Source organism: Rhipicephalus microplus, unplaced genomic scaffold (assembly GCF_043290135.1).
Source record: "Rhipicephalus microplus isolate Deutch F79 unplaced genomic scaffold, USDA_Rmic scaffold_22, whole genome shotgun sequence".
NCBI classification, from domain to species: domain Eukaryota; kingdom Metazoa; phylum Arthropoda; class Arachnida; order Ixodida; family Ixodidae; genus Rhipicephalus; species Rhipicephalus microplus.
In genome coordinates, this window is record NW_027464595.1 from 9,582,254 (window position 1) to 9,608,441 (window position 26,188).

The 26,188-nt window shown below is 46.4% G+C and overlaps 1 protein-coding gene across 1 annotated transcript in view; it reads left to right on the forward strand.

The window, feature by feature from the left end:
- LOC142786344 (uncharacterized) overlaps positions 1–26,188 on the forward strand; it is a 121,107-nt gene that overhangs the window by 47,070 nt on the left and 47,849 nt on the right. Inside the window, exon 5 of the mRNA XM_075883973.1 lies at positions 8,166–8,395. Within this exon, the coding sequence (XP_075740088.1) occupies positions 8,166–8,395 (230 nt within the window). The remainder of the gene's footprint in view (positions 1–8,165; positions 8,396–26,188) is intronic.

A 26,188-nucleotide genomic window follows, 5' to 3' on the forward strand; every position in this document is an offset into this window, starting at 1 on the left:
AGCTCCTCACACTACTCCGAATCTTTCTAGAATTACAAGGCACGTATAGAACAACAATAGTTAGAATGAAAATCCGCAAGAAATGTGGTGCATATAATGCACCACATTTAAGTGCCCGTGTGACAGGGGTATTATACGCTCACGCCTTAAGTATGGGGCAATAGTCTATCACTCTGCCTCTGAAAATGTTGCTCTGAAAAGCGCTCTGAAAGTGTTGGACCCTGTTCATCAAGGCATCCGCCTGTCCACAGGCACCTTTAGAACAAGCCCAGTTGAAAGCCTTTATGTAGAATCGGACGAGTGGTCACTCCATCTGCAGAAAACATATTCTTCCTTCATATATTTCCTTAAAGTAAATGCGAACAGTGAGCAACCGCATATTCCACCATCGAAGACCTGTCCAGCTCTCAGGTTTTTTTACAATCGACCCGCAATGGCATGCCCTTTCTCGCTGAGTGTCAGAGACCTAGCTGAAGAAACAGATGTCCCACTGCTTGTATACCACCTCAGCCCCCCCGCTCTGCGGCTCCCGCCATGGCAGTGGCAGGTCATAGACTGTGACACATCTTTTGTAGCTGTCACAAAGCATGCCTCCCCCATACACATTCGGATGTACTTCTTAGAGCTGCAACATAAATATGACTGTCCAGAATATTATACTGATGCATCCAAGTCCCATACTGGCGTGTCCTATGCGGCGGTCGGCCCATCCTTCTCGGATGCCGGCGTTCTGTCCGCCAGCACAAGCATTTTTACAGCCGAGGCTTACGCGTTATTTGTAGCCGTTAAACACATCAAAGAATTGAATACGCTAAGGGTAGTTATATACACAGACTCCCTGAGTGTCGTAAAAGCGTTGAAAAATCTTGCAAAACACAGAAACCCTATAATTATATCCCTCTATTCAGTACTCTGCGCGGCGTATACTTCCAAGCAACATATCGTCGTGTGCTGGGTGCCAGGACATCGCGAGATAGAAGGAAATTTGTTGGCCGGCCAGCTCGCCACGTCAATTAACGGAAGCTCTGCCAACTCTTCAGTTGCTGTCCCTATAATGGACCTAAAACCAAACATACGAAAAAAGCGCAGGGCTTACTGGCAGAAGTTATGGGATCTACAAACTCGTACAAGTTACACTTGATTAAACCATATCTCGGTAACTGGCTACCCACGTCGAAAACACTCCCTACAGAGGTCAGTCTCTGTCGGCTTAGAATAGGACACACACACAGCGCGCACGCACACCTTTTGTCCGGTGGTGACCCACCCAGCTGTCACAGATGTGGTCGTCCACTTACCGTACCCCACATACTCCTTGAATGCTCTGAGCTAGAGGCTTACAGGAAAAAACATTTTCCACTAGCGTACAAGGAACACATACCCCTTCACCCAGCTATGTTTATTGGTCGCGAACCTCCTTTTAAATATAATGCATTGAACGCATTCTTAAAGGAAGTAAAAACTTTCCATGTTATCTACTCAAGTGATCAGTAGCACAGGCTCTGAAAGTAGGCTGCTGCTGCGGATGCTACATCCAAAGAGAGCACCTGTCTCCCAGCCCTTGGGACCAAGGGCGCTTGCGAGGTATTGGTGCTAATATAACACTCCTATTCTATGGCGTCATCATAATGTAAGACTCATTCTCACCTGGCATGCTTCACTTCACTTTCATGATTTTAATAAATATGTCTTACGCACCTTTAGAGCGCAGAATCTTAGGCCCTTTTACAGCCATTTAACATAACCATTGCTCTCATCCGATATCATTTCCTGGCACTCTTTGGCCATCAATGGCCCTTGGCGTCATTAAACCACATATATGATCATCATCATCATCATCTGGGTCCGTGGCCAGGGTGAGGTTTAAGTTCGCCGCTGCTTGCCACAAATCCTCACCTTTACAGGATGACCGCAGATAACCCCAAGCCTGATGAGGAGTGTTGAAATCACCCGCAACCACAAGCGGGGAGATACCAGCCCTGGTGACAGCCCTACTCGAGAGTGCCGCAAACATTTGTCTCGAGTCATTTCGTGAACTATATATATATATATATATATATATATATATATATATATATATATATATATATATATATATATATATATATATATATATACAGAATGAAAACGCTACTGTTGAAATGACCCCCCCCCCCCCCCCCCCCCAAATAATTTCCACCAATAAGTGTTCCACCTTACTAATGTTCATTGAAAGATCATGCGAGATATTGGTGTATCCCTTAGATACAAACATGCAAATGCCCCTTTGTCTGTCTCCATGAAGTGCGCGAGATGTGTAACCCGGCAGCATGGCAGAATCCGAAAGCGTCTCCTGAAGCGAAATGGCGTGCGGCTTTTCAAAGTGAGAACGAATGAACTGCTGAAGAACTGCCTTCTTGCAGGTAAATCCCCAGCAGTTCCCTTGCCAAATCCTGAATTCTTTAGGCGGACGCGCCCTGGTTAGGCTCGAAAAATATGTGCCTGCGTTCGAGCACGTTGACCTTAGCGTCCAACGCACTGAAGTTAGCATCCAACGTATTGACCTTAGCATCCAGTGCGCTGAATTTGTCCGCTAAGGTATCGACCTTAACATGAACCAATGCGACTGTTTGGCTAAGTGACTGGAACATGTCTCTGATCTCAGTTTTAAAACTGCAGTTCCTCATGAAGTGCGTGCCTTGTCAAAGCCCTGTTTTCGTTGGACAACAGTACACTGCACTTTCATTGGTGTTTCAACGGGCGTCCCCGCGGGTTTTTCTACGGGCGTTTTCATGGCCGTTTCTATAGGCGTTTCCACGGGCGTTTCCATAGGCGTTCCTCCGCCGCGGTGGTCTAGTGGCGGTGGTCTAGTGGCTAAGGTACTCGGCTGCTGGCCCGCAGGTTGCGGGATTGAATCCCGGCTGCGGCGGCTGCATTTTCGATGGAGACGGAAATGTTGTAGGCCCTTGTTCTCAGATTTGGGTGCACGTTAAAGAACCCCAGGTTGTCGAAATTTCTGGAGCCCTCCACTACAGCATCTCATATTTATATGGTGGTTTTGGGATGTTAAACCCCACATCAATCAATCCATAGGTGTTTCAATGGGCGTTTCGAGTCTAGTGACCTGAGGAGGTTGTGGAGCCTCACTCTTGGCGTTATTAGCATTCTTAAGTGCGACTATCTCGACTCTAAGTTGCGCGGTCGCCTCCTTTAGTGCAGCATTCTCCCTTTCCAGCTGAAAAATTATATCATATTTCTGCTCTGGCAGCATGCCCCCATCACCTGTTTCTGGGAGCTTTTGACGCGATCAGCCCACTCGGTCGCTATAGCAGCAGGCACCTGAATGCTGACGGCCGGGCCCCGTGATCGGGAACAGCTCCGGGACTGAGAAATGCTTGTGGATCGGGGACCACTCCTGTATCGGAAGCGCCCCCTCGAGCTCCTGCACTGGGACCTGGACTTGTTGGTCGATTCGGACAGCTCATGTATCGGTGGGAAGTTCTTGGCAAAGTCGCGTCTCTCTCTCTTGCACAGTCTGACGATTTAAGGGGGGAGGTGGCTTTGAAAAAAAACTTTTTTATTTGTTGACCTACAGCAATGAAATTCGGCATGCATACTCATAAGTGTCTAGAATAGGAAAATATGCAGTTTCATCATGATAGCTTCAGTAGTTCTCAAGTTACATAATGCTACACAATCCAATTACATGGTCTGCTCGTGGAAAGCCTAGCGCTGCAACAAAACATGCCAGGAAGCTGCGAATGATGTTGATCTTTACTCAAAAGAAAGCTACAGGGTATGACACTCTCAAAATTTTTTAATAAGTTCTCGTTTTTTTTTTTTTAGAGATCATCATGGCTGCCGACACACATTGTCAGAAACAATGGCACGGACAAATCATCTAGAAAAATAACAGGGCCACAAAACAGAAATTGAAGATTGCTGTACCCACAAGCAGTGTTCAGGGATTCAGGGAAAAAAAACAGAATCAAAATCGGTCCAGTCATTCTCGTGCTACTCTTTCCACGAGCAATGCACAATGTCCAAAACACACTTGTGAGAAAAAGCCTGTCGAAGTTTTCGACAGGCTTTTTTTCAATGAACTTTTTTGTTTCTCGTTGGATATTGATGAAAATTGGCACAGACACTAAGAATAACCTCACAGTGCTTTCATAAAAATTTTGAAGCGATACCACAAATACTTTACGAGAAACAAATTATTTCTTCACTGAACCATGTGGAGGGGCTGAGCATAATGTCAAAAAAAAAAAAAACAGTATTGAGAAAGCTGCGTTTAAAGTTTCAACTTTTTTTTACATCTCTAAGACACCTAAAAATTGTGATCTCAGGTTTGTGTTGTGATATTTGACTTCTTTTCACGATTTACTCCTTTTCATGAGTTACAAAGAACAAGTATGAATTTCAAACAAAGTTCTTTGTATGAAGGAGTGGTGTGATAAGTATGACAGAAAAGATTGTAATTGAATAAAACCATATACTGAAATTATTAAACATACTTTTTTGTGCTGAAGTTGTAATTAGCATAGTTAAGTACTTGATTACAAATATTCACTGAACTTTTTTTTTTATTTGGAGAGAGGTTTTATTGCATCAGAAAAATGGATCACACCATGACGGCCTATGCCTTCTTTCAAAATAACAAAGTTATGGGCAGAAGACTGGTGGCACGGGAATTTCTAGCACTATAAGTAATGACACGAAACGGGCATATAAAAATTCGTGCCCCTGATTTACACATGCTCTTTCGCCGCTCTAGCCGTGAAACGCATCATCTTACAGCCGGTCGCGGAAATTCTAATCTACAGCGATTCATTAACCTTGGAACATTCATAGACGTTCGTGGAGACATCAAGCACGGCTCCAAGCACGTCTGAATCGCATCACAAAAGCTTACTGACGGCACTCCATATGACCGTGGGGTGCGCGGCCGCGTGGACAGTGCAGCCGGCGCGTAATGCACTTGCCGGCGGCGTTCGATGACGATCCGCGAAATGAGTAACTACGAAGACAAAAAATCGGCCCGCACTGCACTTGGCATCGCATTTTCGAATGACGACGCGCGAAACTGCTAGCCGCTGTTCCGAGCGATCCTTGGCAGTGAAGGGGGGGGGGGGGGGGGGATGACGAGCTTGACTGTGTTGTCCGCTGCCGATGCGTAAAATGCCCGTACAATATTCGGAGGAGCTAGCGAGTGATGTGGTACATTCCTTGCGAAGAAGCACGTCACCAAGAGTGCGCTTGCGCGTCGTTCCTGCCCGCAGTCTCGCTGTCTGCGGAGTTAGGCCTAAAGCAGACTCCGATGACGCGCCGCACTCGTAGACCGCCGCGCGCCCGCTCGTAGTAATCCGATCGTGCATCCGGTGCGGCCACTCGTAGTAATCAGGTCGTGCCGCCGCTTACAGCTTCGTTGCTTGTGAAGAAACACGTCGCCACGAATGCGCTAGCGGGTCGTTCCTGCCCGCAGTCGGCGAAGTTAGGGCTAAAGACGACTTCAATGACGCGCGGCGCTCGTAGACCGCGCTGACGCTCGTAGTAACCTGATCGCGCATCCGCTTACTGCTCGTAACTAAAGCGTAGTTATAAATTAAGTGATTATCAAGCCATGAACACGTCACGAAGTGGCGATTTTCGAGAGCCATGTCCTCGCGACGCACAAGCAGCAGACGACGATCTCCCGGAGCGAGCATCGGGCCAATGGCGAGGCAAGCTGAGGCAACATGGCAGCCACGGCCAATCAAGGGCCTCAAAACGACCTTCAAACATTTGCTTTTTGCTCGCTTGTTGTCAAAGGGAGGAGCCAGCTGAGGTGGGAAAGTTAAACACGGAAAAATGCTCTTTCCGATGAGCCCAAGAAGCCGGCTCCCGGCCCAAGCATAGCGAAGCTATTATTTTGTGAAAATCGCCGTTTTCTCGCCATTTCCAGAAATATTTTTGCTACCTAGGTGGGTGAAACGAATTTTCCGAAGCACTTCTGCACGGTTTTCAGTGTAGATATTTTGGAATCGGATAGAAAAAGGGTTCCAGAAACTGAAAACTTGAGTTTCAAAAAATCGATTTTTTTTGCCATTTTTCGCGATCCCAAAGCCGCGTCCCCCCTTAAGGTATCTCAAATCTTTGTGTATAGGTTCTGTCGGCCGTTGGATGAGGCCCTCCACAGAAGGCGCACTTCGGTGAGCAAACGTCCTGGTCGCCAGGGGAGGTGATTCCACAACCTCGACAGATAACATTTCCTGGAGTGGGACACACTTCAGCTCTGTGGCCTAATCTACCACAGGTGTAGCAGACGTCAGTATGCCGTCGGTAGAGGGTGCACTTGACTATGCTGGAACCACACATGACGTAATTTGGGACTCGGAAGTCCTTCAAAGAGGATAACGACTGTGGTAGAATTCTTGATTCGCCACACTTCGAGAACAGATTCCTCGGTTGAATAGGAAGTCTTCTGAGCTCTTCGTCCTCAATTTCCCTATCAATGTTTCTAATGTCCATGCATGTGTTGTCGGGCGCAGCAATGTAAGAGCTAACCTCATACCCTGCGTTGATAACGGTGATGGTCTCTAGACTTGCGTAGGCCTTAGCGTTGGCTTGCGATGGCGTACTAATCACAACAATGTTCTGCACAGCGTTACGACAAACGATGTATTCTGCGATATCCGCAGCTGGGAAATGCGCCGCTGTCGAGAGGGCTTGAGAAATCCGGACGTTACTGGTACTCTTGACGTTCAGGCCTCCCCAAGGCCTAACAATGATTTGAAAATGCTTCCTTGGTAGATGAGGCAGCCTTGACGCTTTGGGTAGGCATTTCTTCACGTTGGCGGCAGATCGGGTGTCAGCGTTCTTGCTGTATGGTGGGCCTTGAACTTCAGCGCCCGCCCTGAGTGCTTTAGTTGACTTACGCTTACAAAGCGCCGTTGTCCATCCAGAACACTGGAATTCTTCAGGAGAAATGTCCTCCCCTTGCACAGTGACTTGCATAGCTATCTTGAAAGCTGAAATGTGCTGAGCCGTTCGTTAGGCTTAGCTAAGCCTAACTTTAGGCCTAGCAAGCCACAGTGTGGTCTAACAAAAAAGTCCTTCAAAATTCGGTAAAAGATCCATCCCCGTGACAAAATTGTTTACACGTCTTCAAGACTTCGGGCGTCAACTGGAGCAAAAGGAATCAAACACATAGCTAACTTTCACAGAAAAAAAAAGGTGAACAAGCAGGAGCCGATGTTTAGACGACCGCATAAATCGGCTCCCTCTAGCATTTTCTGACCTGCGAGAGTGGGGGGGGACGTCTGTTGTGATGGTTTAATTACGGCCAATGATGATGCCGACACTGCGGAACCGTGCACAAGTTGGGGCATTGTGAATGAAGTACGTAGCGAGAGCGATTTGTAGGAATCGGATTGCGAGAACGACTGAACTTTGGAGCCAGTGCCTCATGCAGCTTATGCCACGGGCCTCGGCGAACGAGCAATTTGCCGTTTTAAATGAACTCGAGACCGCCCTTATCGCTTCTGTTCTTCGATACACAAGCGTCACGCATTTTTTGAACCGAAAAGTTTGTGTTTTCACTCGCAACTTTTTTTAAAAGCTTTGTTTCATTTACTATGAACTTCAGGATGCAGCGAACGGATGCCACGTCACGCTCAGGTTCATTATAAGCGGGCTCGACTGTGTTTCGAATACTTCGAATAGTACAATTCTAGTGCCAGTCAAACAGGGTAGCAAAAATTGTTAGAAAAGTATTTCATATATTTGTGCACTTCTACAAAGAAAATATTTTCGGTGTGGCCCTACAATATGGCAGTTAAATCAGATACATCGGAGCACTAGGCTCACTTTGTAGCTCATTAGTTCCAGTTTGCTCTTTAGATGCCAAAGAAAGTATGCCAGGAAACTGCATACATTGATTCACACCCGCCTAGCCATTGAGATTTATCAAGCTTGGTATAGCATTTGTGCTGAACTTGTTCTTTTCTGAAAATGTGATGTCTGTACTTCTGCAAAGCTGATCATTTACCGGGGTTGAAGCTTAAACTTGTCATTTCTTTCAGTAAGCTGACATTGTGCAAGAGAGAGAGCCTGTTTGTAAAGAGCGAAATTCTGGCATTGCAGTTCTACTTGCTCAAATTTACGTTAGGCAGAAAGAGAGAAATGTGCACATTAATTTCCCACAGCCCAGCCCCAGTGAACGCTCGGGCAGATAGCGAGCCGCCTCGCTATTTCTTGCGAAGCCATGCTCGGCAGGTCTCGCACGAGCATGTTGCCGAGAAGCGAAAGCTGGAGGCCAGGGGGAAGAGCAGTGGCAAGAAGAGGTGCCTGTGGAGCCCCCCTGAGCAGGCCCAGCCCACGGAGGATTCGGCGTCAGCCAGTCCCGGCCAGCATTGCAGCCAGGGACTGCCTCACGGTGGGAGGACATATTTCGTATAACATTTGTTCTGGTCAATCATGTTGCTAGTGATGTTGAACTAAAATGTTTTCCACTGTATGACATCGGAAAGAACAGTGGTGCTAATTGTGCCATTTAGGTACAGTGCAATCTTCCTGTGCCTTGTTGCGCATATTCGAGTAAAGCTTGCACCAACTGCACAAAAGTCCCCCAACTCTTCTAGTTTACACAACATTGTAGACCATTTATAGTCCAAAAATATTTCTTGTCACGACAAACACTATGCAGCTTTTCCAAAGTGCCCTGATGCTCAATCCATTTCAGCAATCCACTTTTTGTCACAATATATTCAGCCTAATCAGTCTTCGCCACTGCATACATCGCCATTGTTGAAAGATGAACATGCCGTCAACAATTGCACATATTTGTTAGCGAACTGACATTAAGGCGTGGAGAAGTGATCATATCGTTCACAAGTCACTTCGCGTCCCATAATGTAGCCATCACAGACAAGCAGTAACAGGTACCGTATATACTCGCATAATGATCGCACTTTTTTTTTTTTTTTTCAAGAAACTGACTCCAACTTCGGGATGCGATCGTTACGCGGGGTAAATTTTCCGTGAAAATGTATTCTGAGCACCGGAAACGCGAAAAAGTCGCTAATCAGAATGCTTACAGTAGCTATCATGAACATAACCAAAAATAAAAGTAAATTAAGGCTTAACATTGTAATAAAATGCACGCATTACGCAGGAGCTACATGCATGGCACACTTCCCTTTTATTTTTTACCTCTCCTACCCCCCTAACGTTCATTCAGACTCTGAAGCATCACTGGCGTCAGTGTCGTCGCCGCACGGTTACCTGTCGGAACCGGCACCGTTTTCACTCTCCCACAGAGGGTCATCTTCCATGCCGTAGAGCGCGTTGTAAAAGCCAGCGACAGTCCATTCCGCCGCATAAAGCTTGTCGTCCAGCCGGAACTGGCGCGGATGTCCTTTGTGGCTATTCCGAGCCTCCGGGAAACTGCACGCTTGCGTCCGTATCATGTCTAATGACACTGCATAACTGTTCTTGTGCTTGTCCTTCACATATTCGAGCACTGCCTTTTCAATGTCTGGGAACTTGCCAGATTTGGGTCCACGGAAAGCCCATCGCGTGCTGTTGGTAGCCATGAGCATGTCGCGCTGTTTTTTCCAATATCGGATCCGGATTTCGTCTACGCCGGAATGTCTGCCGGCAGCGCGGTCCCCGTGCCCTAGCGCGTAGTCAAGCGCCTTCAGCTTGAACGCCGCAGTGAAGCTCGCATACCGCCCCATGGTGAAACAACGCTTCAACAGATGATCACAAAGCACACAAAAAAAAAGTGGTTTCAGGAAACAAAAAACATTGCTGCGGGATGAACACAGGTCGACCAACAGGCGGCCGCCGCTGTAACAGAGTGGGATGTCAAAACAAACATGGCGGCTGACGAAGCGAAGCCACAGCATTATTTTTCTTCTTTGCGTCAGTTATGGAGGTTGTGAGTACGTCACACGCGTGAAAACAGTTTCTTCCATCTTAATCAGGAATGCTTTCATTTAAGTACGTAAATTTACGGCATTAGCATAGTGATGCCCGCTTTCAGATCACAGAAACAATGATAGGTGCGTTCAGCTAGACTTCGCACATGACATGTCGATGCGGCAAGTTCAGGTTGTGATCATTATACGGAAAAAAAAAAAAAAACGTTGAATTTAGACGACAAAGTTTAGGGGTGCGGTCATTATGCGAGTGCGATTATTACGCGAGTAAATACATATCGTATTTACTCGCATAATCGGCGCACTTGCATAATAGGCGCACCCCTAGTTTGGTCGCGGAAAATTCGATTTTTTTTTAATTCCGCGCATAATAGGCGCACCCCGAACTTGGCCGTGATCAGAAACGGTTCTACCCCCCAGCGGTACAGTTGGAACGCGGTCCCCGTACCCTGAAGAAAAAAAGAAGGCAAATCGACGAGCAAATAAAAAAAATTCGAAGTGCAATGACCTAACCAACATGTTTGTCGAAATAAAACTTGAAAAAAAAAAGGCGTCCATGAGCGAAAAAAAAAACGGCTGTTCCATCAATTACTGATACCCCCCAAATCGCCGCGCTTTTTGGAGGTCACGTGTACAACGTCGGGGGCTCGATCGCCATCACCACCATCGGAGAAAAAGAAACGCCATTTTGCAAGCGGTGTGCGTATGTTGTGGTCGTGTATTGAACTTTGGTTCCACCATGGGGAAGTACGCGAGCTACACGGCTGGGTTTAAACTGAAGGCAGTGCAGTACGCGCTGGAGCACGGCAACCGGGCTGCAAGCAGGCATTTCGGCATTGGAGAAACCAGTATTCGGTACTGGAGGGACCAAGAAGAAAAACGTAAGGTGACGAAGAAGACACGACGGGCTTTCCGCGGTGCCAAGACCGGCAGGTATCCGAACGTCGAAGAGCAACTGGTCCGGCATATACGGGAGCTACGACAAGACGGCTGTGCTGTGTCGTTGGATATTGTGCAGACTGAGGCGCGCAGAATAGCCTAAGCGCAGGGCATTGAAGCAAGAGTTCAAAGCCAGCTCCGGATGGACAACTCGTTTCATGCGGCGCCATGGCCTCGCACTGCGAAGGCAGACTACCTTGTGCCAGCGCTTGCCCGCAGCATATGAGGACAAAGTGGTGGACTTCCACAGTTTCGTTATAAAGCTCCGACAGCAGAAAGACTTCATTTTGTCCCAGATCGGCAACGCTGATCAGACCCCCCTTTGGTTTGATATGCCGTGAAACACGACAGTGGAGGAGAAAGGTGCACGGAGCGTCATCGTCAGAACGTCTGGCGCTTATAAACAACGATGCACCGTAATGCTGGCGGTGACAGCGGATGGGCGTAAGCTACCACCTTACGTTATTTTTAAACGTAAGACGCTCCCAAAGGCGAAATTCCCTCAAGGCATCTACGTCAGAGTCCAGGAAAAAGGCTGGATGAGCGCGGAACTCATGGTGGATTGGGTGAAAACAGTCAGGGGTCGGCGGCCGGGTGGTCTGTTGTTGCCATCCATGCTTGTCCTGGACAGTTTTCGTGGGCACCTAGTAGACCGCGTACGAGATGAGCTCAAAGAGCTGCGCACAGATCTGGCAGTGATTCTGGGCGGCCTCACATCGATACTGCAGCCTTTGAACGTGTCCTTGAATAAACGTTTCAAGGACAATGTTCGAAGGCTGTACACCACCTGGATGGCTGGAGGACAACATCAGCTGACTCCAGGTGGTAAGATTAAGAGGCCGCCTGTGGAAATGCTGTGCGCTTAGATCGTGGAAGCGTGGCAGGCGATCTCCGACGAAGTCGTCAGGAAAAGCTTCAAGTAGACGGGTATCTCGAACGCACTGGATGCGAGTGAGGATGACATGTTGTGGGGTGCGGATGATTCGGACACCGAAAACGAATCCCCGCTCGGCGAGGATGAATGTGTGATCTCCGACTCGGACTCCGAATAGGGAAAAGAAGGAACAGCTACGACTTTTGTGTAAATAAATTTTATGTGTGTGTGTGTGCAGTTGACGGCTCTCGCTTGTTCATTAAAAGGTACGTAGGTATGTTTGTTTTATGCTGAATTAATTGGTAAACGATAAAGTCGCCTTTTACTTGACAATTGTGCAGATTTAAAGCGCGAGAACCGAGTTGAAAAAATTTTCGAAAATTTTACCCCGTGTAATTGGCGCACCCCTAACTTCGAGCTGGATTTTCTGAAAAAAAAGTGTGCCTATTATGCGAGTCAATACGGTATTGGCATTGGAGACTCGTGTGTTCAAAAGCTTTTATGATATAAAAAAAAGTACATGTCTCTTTATCACACTGGGCAATGTTCTTCATTATGTCTATAATAAAGCCAAGGCAATGATGCCCACTTTTAGTTCATCTGGTATGATGAGTTGCAATGTCTGCTTGAGCACGTCCAAGCACTTTTCGTGCGGCTTGATTGTGAAGCTGGCATAACTTAGGTGGCAAGCCACCGTGGACCACATGGCCAGCCACAAACAAAGAACTCTTATGCGCTTCCCGAATGCCATCAGAACAATCAGTGTTGTCATCAATTGGCAACAAAAAAGTTCAGTTTTACCTCAAGGGTGAAGAACTGAATGTAATAGCAGTGAAACGAAATGCTGTACAAAGTAAGGCTGGCAGCTAACTCTTTTTAATGTGATGTCACAAAACACCGGAAAGTGCTAGTGTAAGCGAATGCAGGCTCTTCGTGGAGAGATGCTTTTTTTTACACAATGCGTCCGTGTAGACAGTGCAACACGTAGCAGGGTATACGAGCCAACTGCTGATGCCTGTTGAGGTAGTACGCATGCCCGTAGAGTTCAAATTCACGATTGCTTCAGGAGCGAGACCTCTGCCCAATCTCCATATCCCTTACTACTTGTTTAAGACCTGCGAGGCATTCGCCTCTTCAGAAAGCCACTTCAGAAAGAGCAACACTTTTCGCACACTCTACTTCGAAGTGTGTTTGAGCTGCCCACTGATGGCTGCTGAACTAGGACGCACGCCAGTGCCTTTAGAAGCAAAATTCACCCCTTCCCTTTCGTCTTTTCGTGTCTGTTCAAGACTGGCAGGTTGTTTCCCCTCTGCTTGGACAGCAATCCTCCCAAGCGGGGTGTTTACATGCGCCCTCTGAGCATTAAAGATGGGCCAGCTAGTAATATCTTTGTTTCAGCTGCGTTCATCGTCCCTGCACGAGCGCATTTCTCTGTGGGTAGTGTATACGATGGGTGATGGCATGTTATCAGTTTTGGCTTGACATGGGATGTAGCAGCGACTGCAGAAATCCGTTGAGTGTGTTGATATTGCTGTAACAATAAGGTTATTGCACAATTCACCTTAGTGTTACAAAAAAAAATGAAGCATTCGACAAATGTTGCTTATTATGTGCTGTGAAATGGGGCGACATATGCTCTGACTGTTCTCTCTGACTGCTCAAGAAGGCCATTGTGGCTCCTCAAAGCTTGCTACAAAAGGCACATTTGCCTGCTCCTAGGACTACTCCCAAGCCTATGTACACTGTTCTACCCTTGAGAGGGACAAAGAAGCCTTTTCTATTTACAATAAGTTTTGTTTAAGAACTAAACACTTCATATGCATCCATAGTTATATAACACACTGTTTAATGAACCGTGATGAAGTTTCACTGTTTATTATTTTTTCTTTTTGGTAAAGCCATCTCAGTGACACACACTACATTTTTTTTAAGCCTTCTTTCTGTAGTCGATTTACTTTTGCTTGCTCTGCTCAGGGTTCGCACAGCCCCTTGAAATTCTTCAATATCATTGATATTGACAATATTAGTTCCAGGACCCTTGAAACTTGTTGAATGCCCTGAACTCCTTGTAATTCTTGGAAATGCTGTGTAACAACCTCTAGCTCATTTCAAACGCCCCTTTTGCTCAAGAATGACAATGAAAGCAAGCTGTGTTGACAAAAGGGTGTTCATGAAATATCACAGACTAGACAAAGTCTATCTATCGGAAATTAAATGTAATCAGTCATATTGCTTGGTCGCGCCATGGTTTCTAAATAGGCTATATGCTGCCATCTTTGTGCACTCTGGAGCTAGGCCATGTCCACAGCTGTAAAGGTGGTGCTGCCATCCATTGTAGCGAGTGCCGTAGAAGTTGTGCACGCGGAATCAGTGGCGCATCATGTCTAAATTTTTTAATATTGTGCTCCTACATGGAAGACTCATTTCTGCTCTGTTCTTTTTTTGGGGGGGGGTGAGGGGGGGGGGAATCTCATTCATAATCGGGGGAAAAAGAGGAGACTCGTTGAAGATTGTCCATTGACTGGCATGGCCTCATAGCACAGCGCTTGACGATGGCAGGCATCGCTCCCTGTGCCATCACGACACCTGCACTGGGCACACTAGGGAGTGGTACTTTGTCTGTCAGGCTTGTGTGTGCAATTTCACCTACTACATAGTACGTTTTCTTTAAAAAAAAATTCCAGGTGGAAAGTTCTGGTTCCAGCTTGCGTGGCTTCATCATACGGTATATCGCAACTTAGTGCGATCGGAATCAAGTGATCCTTATCCAACCAAGATCACAATACAGTCGAATGTCAATTATACGTCCCCCGGTCTGGCGACGACCGGCACTTTACGACGAATCGGTGTAGTCCCGACAATATCCCCCATAGAAATGAAGTATTCAAAAGCCCAGTTTCATGCGAACTTCAAATCTTGCAACCCTCAGATTTCATCCGAAAGGGAAAAAAAAAACACCTTCACTCGAATCAAACATTGACTCTGATATTCACGAGTGCAAAATATGAACTTGTATTTCCCTAGATTCATGATTGGAAAAGTAGCGAGTGAGACAGGATGTCTTCTTAAGATGGAAAATTTATTCTCCTGGAAGTTCATGCTACATGAGCCCCGATCACATGCGTACGTATCTGGGGTCGTTACATGGTTGAGGTCCAGCGACTCGGAGTAGTTTCAGCCAGCCAAAAAGCCGATATTTTCACGTTGTCGGTTTGTAGAAACTTTGCCTACTCAACATACAACTGATATCGTGTCTTCGTCGCACTCGCAGTCAGAGGCTTGTACACTCATAAGAGTGTGACGTAGCTGTCTTCATGATGCAAAATCACTTTCGCTCGACGTCAACATTCATAAAAGGGAGAAACCACTAGTAGTACCTCACAGGGCAACAAATTACAACGCACACAGCTCAAGTCGCGCACGAAGGCATTCTAGACAAGCTTGTGGTCTATCACTATTGTGTAATAGTGATGACATTGTGTCTCACTCTTCTGATGGGCAGGTGATTTTCGGACTGTTTATCATATAAATATACGCGTTGAATTCTATTTTTTGTTTTTTTTTGTAAGGTTGAGAATAAGGACTCCCTTTTACCTCCTTGAACTAAGCAATGCTGCCATTAGCTGCCACTTGGCAAGAATAATTTAATATACCTTCCTTGCATCGGCACATGGTCATGCCGTGGGCCTATTCAGGCAGTCTGTTCCAGTTTTTTGGGCAAGGCTGAGTGTCGCTGCCTAAAGCTTAGTTTTAAATGCGGATCATTTCTTAATTACACAATGTCGCGCTTTGGCAACTGCGCCGTCCACACCCCCACTGCGCATGCTCGCGTGTCGTGCCGCATGCACACATTTTGTGCCGGCCCAGGAAGACACCCGCAAAACTGTCGCTTCTTTCTCTCTCATCTCACAAGGCCAACGCAGGGAGTGTCGGCTAGTAAAAAATCGACCGCTTGCCCTGCAAAACCGTTCGCTGGCCACCCTGTATGTCTAGGCACTGGATCGTGCATTAGGAATATACTCAAGCAAGAAAGTCTTTACTTGGCTTTCGCTTGACTTGATGCTTTTCTTGACTCGAGTAGATGTGATGGAAGCAACATTACCTTCACTCAGTAGTGGGGCAAACCCAACATCAGCGTCATACCACTCTCCTTCATTCAATGAATAAGAACAATAAAGGTGTAATAACGGTTAAACATTCACAAACTATACCCAATTGCGCAATGTTCACGCGATACCCCCTCCACTTTGTAACGCATTTACTGGAGTTCCCCCCGTAGGAAAATGCGGGCGGGTTTCTTTTTCGATTACATGACGCCTGGGTTTTATGACTGTTTTACTTGGTCCCCTGAAAGTTGTATAATCATGGTTCCACTGTATTGTAGAAGATGTTTGGCATCGCAACAACAGGGTAATTTGCCTTGAAGAGCCATCAGAAAGGCACAAAGCTCCGACACAAAACCTTAGCAGGTGAGGTCATCTCATCTGTCGAAAGTTTTATGCAAGTGGCAAACCTGACCTTCGAGGTGACTTGTCATCATGAAATCACAGCAACTTCCTCTCGAACTGCGACACTTGATGGAGACTACAGAAAGAATGACTCCGGGGTCGAAGCAGAAAAATAGTGGATGATGAAAATTACATGGTCACATCTGTTGCTCTAGTGCATTCATTTTGAATTTATTTAAAATGATGTTTTCAGATGGTGAAATTTTGCGGAGTTTCACTTGTTCTTAGAATAAATGCTTTTTTATCGTGTGCAACGGTCTGGTTCATTTTTAAGGGGGGACCAAGGTTCTTAGGGCTCTCTCATTTATTTTTGAGCCAAGTGTGACAGAAGTTGGCATGCTTACTTAGTTTGTTCTCTGGTTTCTAAAAATGTAGTTATTTTTTCTGTAGCTTCATTAGTTAAATAAATAATCAAGATAACAATTTATATTCTTGCCAGAATTGAAAAATAACCACCTGTCAAAAATTTAGAAATAACATAGGGATTGACAGTAGAAAGCATAAGACATGCAACATAAGAAGCACTTTTTTGAATGCGTCTATATTTCTCACTTTACAGTACACTAAACATCACAGCCCTGAATGTGGCCATTGCGTGGGCATACAAAAGACTAGTTTGAAAAATTTGCATCAAGAGAAATCAAAATCTGCTTCCTATGTTGTGTGCTCCAAACATATAGTTTCATGCTGCAAAATAAAATATTCTGCTATCTGTAATAGTTTCAAATATATTGCAGTAATTTTCATGCAGGGTGTACAAAATTGCCATTTTGAGGAAATGAAGAAAACAAAGAATTGTAACATTTTTAACTGTAAAAATGTATGCGCTTTTAATTACACAGCCATTGACATATAAATGAATGCTAGAAAGCCTAAGGAGTGCAATGCTGCAAGTTGATCAAAAATTGAACGAGTACTTCTCGAATTACAGCACAGTAAAGTTCATTGCATGTAACCAAATACAGAAATTTTTATATTAAAATAAAAAAAAAAGGAGCTGCCCATTAAAAATAGGCTCCCAGCAATGTTTTTTGTGCACATTTAGCTACATTGTGCAAAAACAATTACAGCTCGAGCTGTCCTAGGTCCATTTTTACCGAACAAGCAAAAGAAAGTGGTCAAAATCTGTGCTTCGAGAATAATGCTGTTAAAACTTAATTTCGCAGTTTTAAGGAAAAAAATCATGGCACACATACGTTTAGTCGGTTAATATGTACCGGGAATGTAATAGGACTGATTGTACGAGCGTGTCGTTTCTTCTAGTCCTGTAGGAAGTTGTCGCCGTGTGCTCGTCTGCCGCGAGGCCGCTTATCAGTTCGGTGACTGTACTGACGGCGATGTGCGACAAATGTGCGTGCGTCATCCACGATCTGTCGAATAACGCAACGATGTTTTCCCGCTTGTCCAGAATAAGTTACCCGTAAGTGTCACGGACCAAAGTTGCTCCCTTGCTCATCAATTTTGAGGCTACACAAATGCCGAGGTGTTAGTTTCCTTTTCACGTAAGACTGCTGCATTTTCGAGCGGAGATTGGGACAACGTTGCGAACATGTTGTTAAAAGCAGTCTACCTGTGGATTGCGAGCATGTTCACTGCGAACGGATTGACTGTCTGTTGTTGGTCGACGCGCGGCGTACTCCACTCTGATGACCCGTCGCGCAGTTCAAGGTCCTTTCGTCAAGCGGGGGGAACCACAACATCGGCGGGTTTAGCGATAAGACTGCACTTTCGTTCTGTCACTACGAAGACTGATATCTCTGGTAGCTTCACTTCTGCTTTTTTACTTGCCGTGCTCTAACTGATGAGGCTGCAAAACACAGCCGTTCTCAGTAACGTTGTCGGCAACCAATGGGCTCGTACGTGACTTAGGCCGACACCGGTGATTGGGCGACCGCCGTTGACCGCGTCGAGTTCGTTATCCTCGTTGTCCTGAGCCATAGCGGGGATCTTTCTGAAGTTCACAGCGAACGAACCACCGCCGAACCCGCTTCACAAATTACTTTAGCACGGAACTTCTTTACTTCCGCAAGCAGTCAGTAGCACCATGACAAAATTGCGCATGTCTGTGCGTGTCACGATGGTGAAGCAGACGCCGAAAGCGCCCCTTGGCCAATCGGATGCCTCACGTGCCCCAAGCAGCCAATTGAATCACGCGCTAGTGCTTCTCGATGACGCGTTTTCGCTAAAAAACTAATGAGCAAGGTGAGCCAGCGGTGGCGGGAAATTGAAGGTGAAAAACGACCCTTCCAAACGAGACCAAGATGAACACGATAGCTCGTGTGTAACGGCAACAGTTTGGCGCGGAAAAAGCGCGAAGTCAGCCAACTTGTAGCTCGCCGACATGAAGCACACCTCCAAGCAACAAAGCAGACAATAAGCCCGATTCGAGGTGCATATTGTCAGCTGCAGGCTTTATTGCAGCTCGAACAAGCTGAAATACGGCCTGTTTCTAAGTGAGAGTTAGTCCTTTCACAGCTGAACTATCGTCACATTCCAATTTCGTAATACTTAGTAATATTGTGAGAAACCGGTTTATTCGGCCAGGCTCGAGCTAAATCACGCTGGTGATGATATTTTTAGATGAAGATGTGCAGGTGATGATGATTACAAAGAGAATAAAGAGTCATTCGCTTGTCGCGCTCACACTAATTCCCCCGCTCGGTGAAAGCGGCTGCCTGGTCGCTTGACAGTATTATGAAATGCATCGCGCATAAGGCTTTAAATGAGATACGTGCACTATCTCTGTTCCTCGGCAATGATGATCGGGACTAGCGCTAAGAGGAGAAACGCGGTAATTGACAGGAGATGTCTGTTCGACCACCGTTTATGGCCCAATGAAGCGACTGATGAATTTGTTGCATAGGCCGGGGACGCGTAGTGGAGTCCATAGAAGAACTTCGTCACCAGGGGAAAAATTCGCAACACTGCGAGACGAGTCGTGGCGAGATTTTCGAGTGTCTTGAGAGAGGCCGGTGTTAACACGGGCGTGGTGACGGCAGTGTGCGAGATGAGATAGAAATTCTTCAGAGAAAGGAGCCGTCGAGGGTGCAGGGGCCGAAAGGATAGAGACATTCAGAGCGAAACTCGGCGAGCGACCATGGACTAGAAATAAGGGAGAAAAGCTGGTAGTGCGTTGAGCAGCCGCATTATAGGCGAAGGTCAGTGTCGAATTGCATCCCAGTTGGTGTGGTTGGGGTGAATGTACATGGCGATCAAGTCCGATAGGGCCCGATGAAACCCTTCAGTCAATCCGTTGGTCTGCGGGTGGTAGCTAAAAGTGGTCTTGTGAACAGTGTTCGAGGCACGCAAAACTTGCTCGACAATGGAAGATAGGAAGACTTTGCCAGGATCACTGAGGAGAATGCGTGGAGCTCCATGACGCAAAAAGATGTGGCGAAGAAAGAAATCGGCGATCTCAGTGGCAGTCCCAGATGGTATAGAAGCTGTTTCTGCGTAGCGGGTAAGGTGGTCGACTGCCTTGACAATCCAGCGATTCCCATTGGATGATATAGGGAGAGGGCCATACAAGTCGATTCCAACGACTTCAAAAGGTGAGGTGGGACAAGGAAGAGGTTGCATTAAGCCAGCCGGAGCAGTTGTCGGTCGTTTTCACCGTCGGCAATGGACACAGGAGGCGACGTACTTAGCGACGGCTGAAAAGAGGCCAGGCCAAAAACGACTTCGAATTTTGTCATAAGTCTTGTGGTAGCCTAGATGAGCAGCGGTTGGATCATCATGAAAGGCTTCCAGAACTTCACGTTGCAGAGAACGTGGGATGACGGGTACCCACTTGTTGCCATCGATGTGGTAAATGTAGCGACATAAAGCATCACCGACGAGCTTAAATTGCTCAAGTTGTCGACGGAGTCTGGCGTTTGGAAGAGTAGTAGAGCCGGGCAAGCGGTCAACAATGGTGTGGCAGTATGGGTCGACACGTTGTTGTGAAACAAGGACGGATAGGGTGGCAGGTGATGAACTTAGCGCTGCGATTGGAGAGGTGCTGTCGTTTTGGAGTATCGATGGTGAATTGCTTCCGCTGGGCAAAAGATAGCGCGATAGAGCATCAGCATCTTGATGCTTCTTCCCAGATCTGTAGGCTACATCGATATCATACTCCTGCAAGCGAAGTGACCAAGGCGTCCCGATAAGTTTTTCAGCGATGAAAGCCAGCATAGGGCGTTATAGTCGGTCACGACGGTAAAATGACGGCCGTGAAGATATGGTCGGAATCTTTGCACTGCCGAAACAACAGCAAGGCACTCCTGCTCGGTGATAGTGTAGTTCTTTTCTGGAGCGGTAAGAGCACGATTTGCGTAAGCAACGACACGTTCGCGTGAGTTTTTGTCTCGCTGCAAGAGTACCGCACCAAGACCATGACTACTTGCGTCGGTGTGAAAGATGGTGGGTGCGGTGGAATCGAAGTGGCACAGTACCGGATCCGACGTGAGGGCTTGCTTCAATGCCGTGAAAGCGCTTTCGCAGTCTTCGGACCAAATGAAGGGGACGTTCTTTGCGAGGAGTTGATGGAGGTGAGACGCAAGTTCCGCGAAACCACGTATGAAACGCCGGAAGTAAGAAGATAACCCAAGAAAGCTGCGCAGGTCCTTTTGACGTAGTGGACGAGGAAAATCGAGGACAGCGGCAAGCTTCTCGGGGTCGGGCCGAATTCCTTCTTTGCTGACAAGGTGGCCGTGAACCTTGATTGTCTTGCTAGCAAAGGTACATTTCTCGGTGTTAAGGGGAGATGCTACTCGAAAAACGATTTTCTTTAATAAGAGTCTGAATTTAACACAAATTGGCATGCTAATAGAGTTTTTTCTCCTCCTTACGAATATGTCATTTATTTTCATGTAGGTTGCTTGGTTTTCTTTCTGCAGGTCAGATACTGCAAAATTATGGCCATTGTTATGCAACAATTGTGACCTATAAAAATTTGAGATAAAGCATGCAGATATAGCTGACTATGATCCTTTGGAACTGTAGAGTGCAAAAAACTATATTAATTTTGTGTGTAAAAAGGTGAAATACAATAATAAAATAGAAAAATTTACTATGCCTCTAGTTGCCAAGGGCTTTCAATGTTATGTAATTTTTGAAAAACATAATCAAGCAGCACTGACAATCTGTTTAGATACTTGCACTCTATGGGCCTTCATCATGCTATGTGCAAAATTTCATAGAGGTATGACAATTCTAAGTATACGAACTAGCGTGTATAAGCACAGATCACACAAAACTGCAAAAGGAGAAAAACGCATTTGAAAGTGTGAAACCTTTTTTTTTATCACAGAGTTCTTAGAAATGCATAATCTTTGGCCATAATGTTCAACAGAACTTTGAAAAGCACTGCAAGTTACTAGAACTGTCCTGCAGCTTAGATTGTGCCCTCACGGTCCTTGCGAGCACTCTCCTCTAGCCGTGCCCTTTTCACTCCACGACGACGGTGGGCCCTTGCTTCTGCTGGCAGACGCTCGGACAATCTCTTGATGCGCCTCGCATCGCGGGAATCACTGAAAGTAACTAGATCTCTAGATTGCAGTATGTTGAGCTCTTCCAGGATGTGCTCGAAAGTAGCATGACCCTTGTTGAACCACAGGATTGCCATAGCTGCGGCAGTCTCGACAACCGTTCGGGAGACAAACTTAGTCTTGGGACAAAGTAGCCAAATTTTGCTGTTCAGGGATTCCAATGTGTTCTGGGTTTTCCTTTTGATGCATCGAGCAAGGAGCTTCTCATCCGTTAGCCGCTTATAAATGGGCAAAACAGCCAATCCCTGTGCTTTTGTCAGAAGAGGTGTGTGGCGTGGTGCAGGTTCACCAAGTGCTTCAGCGCGTTCATGTTTGCACCACGACTCTGTTCCTGCAGGGCAAAACTTGTGGCTGCCAGCATTGTCGGTAGAGCATGAGTGGAAGTACAAAGCCCATACTGTAGTGTACATATCCCGTACACTCCCCCTGTTGCTTGTTATGGCAATCTGATAGTATGTTTGGAGCTTCTGAATGGCTGGCTCTTTCATTTTCTGCCCTCGTGGTAATGGCACATGCAGCTTCCGTAGCGCGGTGCCAAGTCTCTTGGCCACATGATTAGTGCAGTCTTCTTTTTCTATATTGACAGCACCATAGACTTTTGACTCTGCAACTGCACTATATGCTTTGCTGTCACAGTCACTCAAGAATGTCTTGAAATGCAGTGGGGTGTCATAAGTCATTTTTCTCTGCCGAATGCGCATCGCAGCCTCCGTTTCCATGGCATGGGAGGAACAGTCTGCATTGTTTTCACAGACTGGGCCTCGGAATGCCTGCCACAGTTCCTCGTCTGGGCCCATATCTTTGTGCCTACTGCATGTCAGGCAGTAATTTGATATGACCTCGAAGTCTAAGCAGAGGCCAGTATCTAAGGAGATAACTGCGCCAATCCCGTTGTGGCTTTTGTGGCCCCTCTTCTGCGAAGTGCCGTCGAACATAACAGCCACATCAGTTTCGCCTGCTACTTCTTTCGTCAACTCTCTGGATCGGCTGCAAGTTATCACTCACAGCTGCCATGGCAGCGGTGTGCACCTTCTTTGCTATCGAAAAAAATCCTCGGTGGTGTATTGGCTTTGGGAGTCCAATAATGGAACAAAATCTCGACAACTGCTCATGCCCAATGCCGACATTGCGTGCAGCCACCACCGCCTTCACATTTACAGCGAAACTATCTCGGGAGTTCCCACTGTCGTACCGTTGGCTCACTGGGCTGCTGCCGTCCGCCGTAACATGCAGTGACGTATAGGAGCACGAAAGAACAGTCGCCGAGCATTAGCTGTTTTCGCAATGAAGTTTGAGGAGCGACGAAAGTCCCTTGCGCTTTTCTGCCGGCTCTCGAACGGAAAGTTTTTGAATACCGCAAGCAGGGCATGCCCCACCTGCCACAAGTGCCGTCAGCAAGAGGGTGTCACACAAAACTGTCGTTGCACAAACCTCATCGCGCTGTCTTTCGTCTTTTTCGAAGAAGCCGAGCTTATTTTTCGAAGCGCTGACGAAAGAAAGCGCAGCGTCAATCCCTTCATCGCAGCCACTGTCGCTCGTGCACTCGTCGATGCCGCCGTCAGGCCTAGCACACGTAGGCGCGTTCTCGTTCGTCGCCATCGTTCGGGGCGCTTTACGCCGCCTTCCCTTGAACTTGTGCTTCGTTCGAAACTTCTGCAGTCTCACGTTGCACTTTTTCGGGCTTGTCATCGCGGAAATATGCATAGACGCACAGAAAACAGACGGACCAAATGCCAATGGCCGCCACCAACACAGCTGACAACGACTCGGTAGCCAATGGCGATGCGGCTTAGGGTGCCGCGCGTTTCAAACCGCTCAAACCACGTAATAAAAAGGCCTCGTTTTTTTTTTTTTGCCCACGTACGAAACTGGCGGTCGTCGGAGCTGTACGAAGAAGGCCGGACGCAACTTTCCCAAGTGATCGCGATGGCGGGCGGCACTGCGACGGGGAGCAGCGCGCAGTCAAAGATGGCCAATATCGGCGCAAATTCACGAAATTTTGAGCCACCGCGATGCCTTCATACACATTTTTTTTTTGCATTTTGCGGTTCGAATTTAGTTTTGAAATTTTCACAGATGGAAGAAGGTTTGAAGATTAAAATGCAATAAAAATCAGAAATACGAGAAATTTCGCTAAAAACGCAATTTTTCGACTCGCATCTCCCCTTAAGAGTAGATGACGTGTTCCATGATCTTGGAGTATATGCTGGAGAGGGAAATTGGACGGTAGTTTCCAGGGGAAGACCGGTCACCTTTTTTGAAGACTGGAATGACCTTCCCTGTCCTCCAATCATTTGGCACTGTACCTGTGTCAAGTGAATGCTGAAAGTTAATACAAAGAATTGCACTGCACGCATATTTTGTACTTTTTAGTGCTTTCGCGTTGATTCCATCAATACCGCAGGATGAAGAACACTTCAGGGAGTCAATGACCTTGGCAATGCCCTCTGCCCTGAATTCAATACCCTCCATTGGAGGAAAATTGAAATATGGAAAGTGTGGTAATGCATCTGTACTTGTTTTGTGAACACTGAACAAAACGCTAGATTCAGTGCGTCGGGAACTTCGGAATCAGTAATGGGTGTCCCCATGTTATCACATAGTGAAATGGCACTTCTATTATCAGGCCTAATCATTTTCCGAAAATGGCGCGGGTTAGATGTCAACATATTTGGTATGGTAGTCGAATAGTAGTCACGCTTGGCGCGTGCTTTTAATGACTTGTATTCTTTAACGACCTTATTATGCTTTTGCCAGGCCGAGGATGACCCAGTTCGTTTAGCAACTCGAAATAATCGCTTTTTTTATTACGTAGGCGTTTTAAAGACTTGTTAAACCAGGGGGAACGGGCTTTTTCATTTATAGCGATAGTTGGCCTGTAGAGATTCATTAAACGCAGCATTTCGGCTTTGAATAGTATCCAAATGCTCTCGGTTGAATGCTGCCGATATGTAAGGGCAAGTTTCTCGAGAAAAACAGAAAGTTCACGATTGATGCTTGAATAATCGGCTTTGTCGTATAGCGTGAGTACTTTTTTAGATTTCTTGCTTTTTAAGACGTTGCAAGGAAATGTTGCATGAATGACGTTGTGGTCACTAAAACCACGGATATACGTAAGGGGGGGGGGGCACATTATCGGGGTGTGACGTGAAAAGGAGGTCCGAACTTGTTGACGAGTGTTGGGTTACTCGGGTAGGTTTATTGACCAGCTGTGAGAGGCGAAAAAGCAAACTTATGTTTACAAATTCTGCAGCCATGTTATTTTGTGCAAGACATGACACAACATTACTCCAATCTATTGAAGGAAAATTGAAATCACCGAATAATAAGACGAGAGTGTTGGGATAGGTTGTTGTTAGTTCTAACAATGCTTCGTGAAAAGACGAAAAAAAGGAGCTATCGGCACTTGGTGGACGGTAGCAACAGCCGATTAACATGTGCGGTGAAGTGGCGTGGCAGCACGTCCAAACCATTTCCAGAGAATTTTTAACATTTACAGCAGAGCACTTAAGCAAGCGATGTGTGGCAATCGCCACACCGCCCCCACGGTTATCATCAAAGTGGTCCTTGCGAAAGATATCAAAATATGGCAGATCAAGAAGAATCTCAGAATCAAGTATGTTAGAGGTTAGCCACGTTTCCGTCAACAGAATGACGTTGCTAGAAGAAGAGATCAAGGTGCATAACGGATCGCGTTTTGGCATCAAGCTGCAAATGTTAGTGTAAAGCAGTGAGAGATCATGCTTAACACTCTGATTCGGTCTTCGTGGCTTTTGCGCCCGTTGCTAGGCCTGAGGTTCGACAACCAACTGCTTAGCCTGATCAAAAACATACGTTTTTCTGCCACAGATAAGCTTGTCATAACGGAGCTTAAACGGGGAGTGCTGTGCTTTTCCAAATTCGATAAGGCGCCTTCTGGCTACACGAATTTCCGGGGCAAAGTCTTCACTGAAGCGGTATTCTGTGCCTTTCAGTTTACTGCTAGACGAAAGGAGTGCTTCTTTATCCTTGAAGTGGGCAAATTTTACTATTATCGGACGCCATTTCCCCTCACGATAAGCTCAGAGTCTATGGGCACCTTCTGTGTCACGACTTTGAATAGTCATGCCCAGGCTTTTGTGACAGAGATCAGTAACCAGTTCTTCACTAACACGCCACGCCTCGTTTCGCACATCACTGAACCCGTAAAAGATGAGGTTGCGCCTTCGGGATGTGCTTTCCATGTGGCTAATCCGGTCAGACAGCCTAGTTACCTGAGCACCGCTGTTAGTGGCAACACTTTCAATGATTTCAAACTGAGACTGAACCCTTGAAAGTGATTATAAGTCGGATTCTATTTTGGTCAACTGCGAGCTCAGGTCATTGAACATTTTTCATGTTCATCAAGGGTTGATCTGATTGAACTTAACTGCTCAAGCATCTCAGACTGCCCAGATT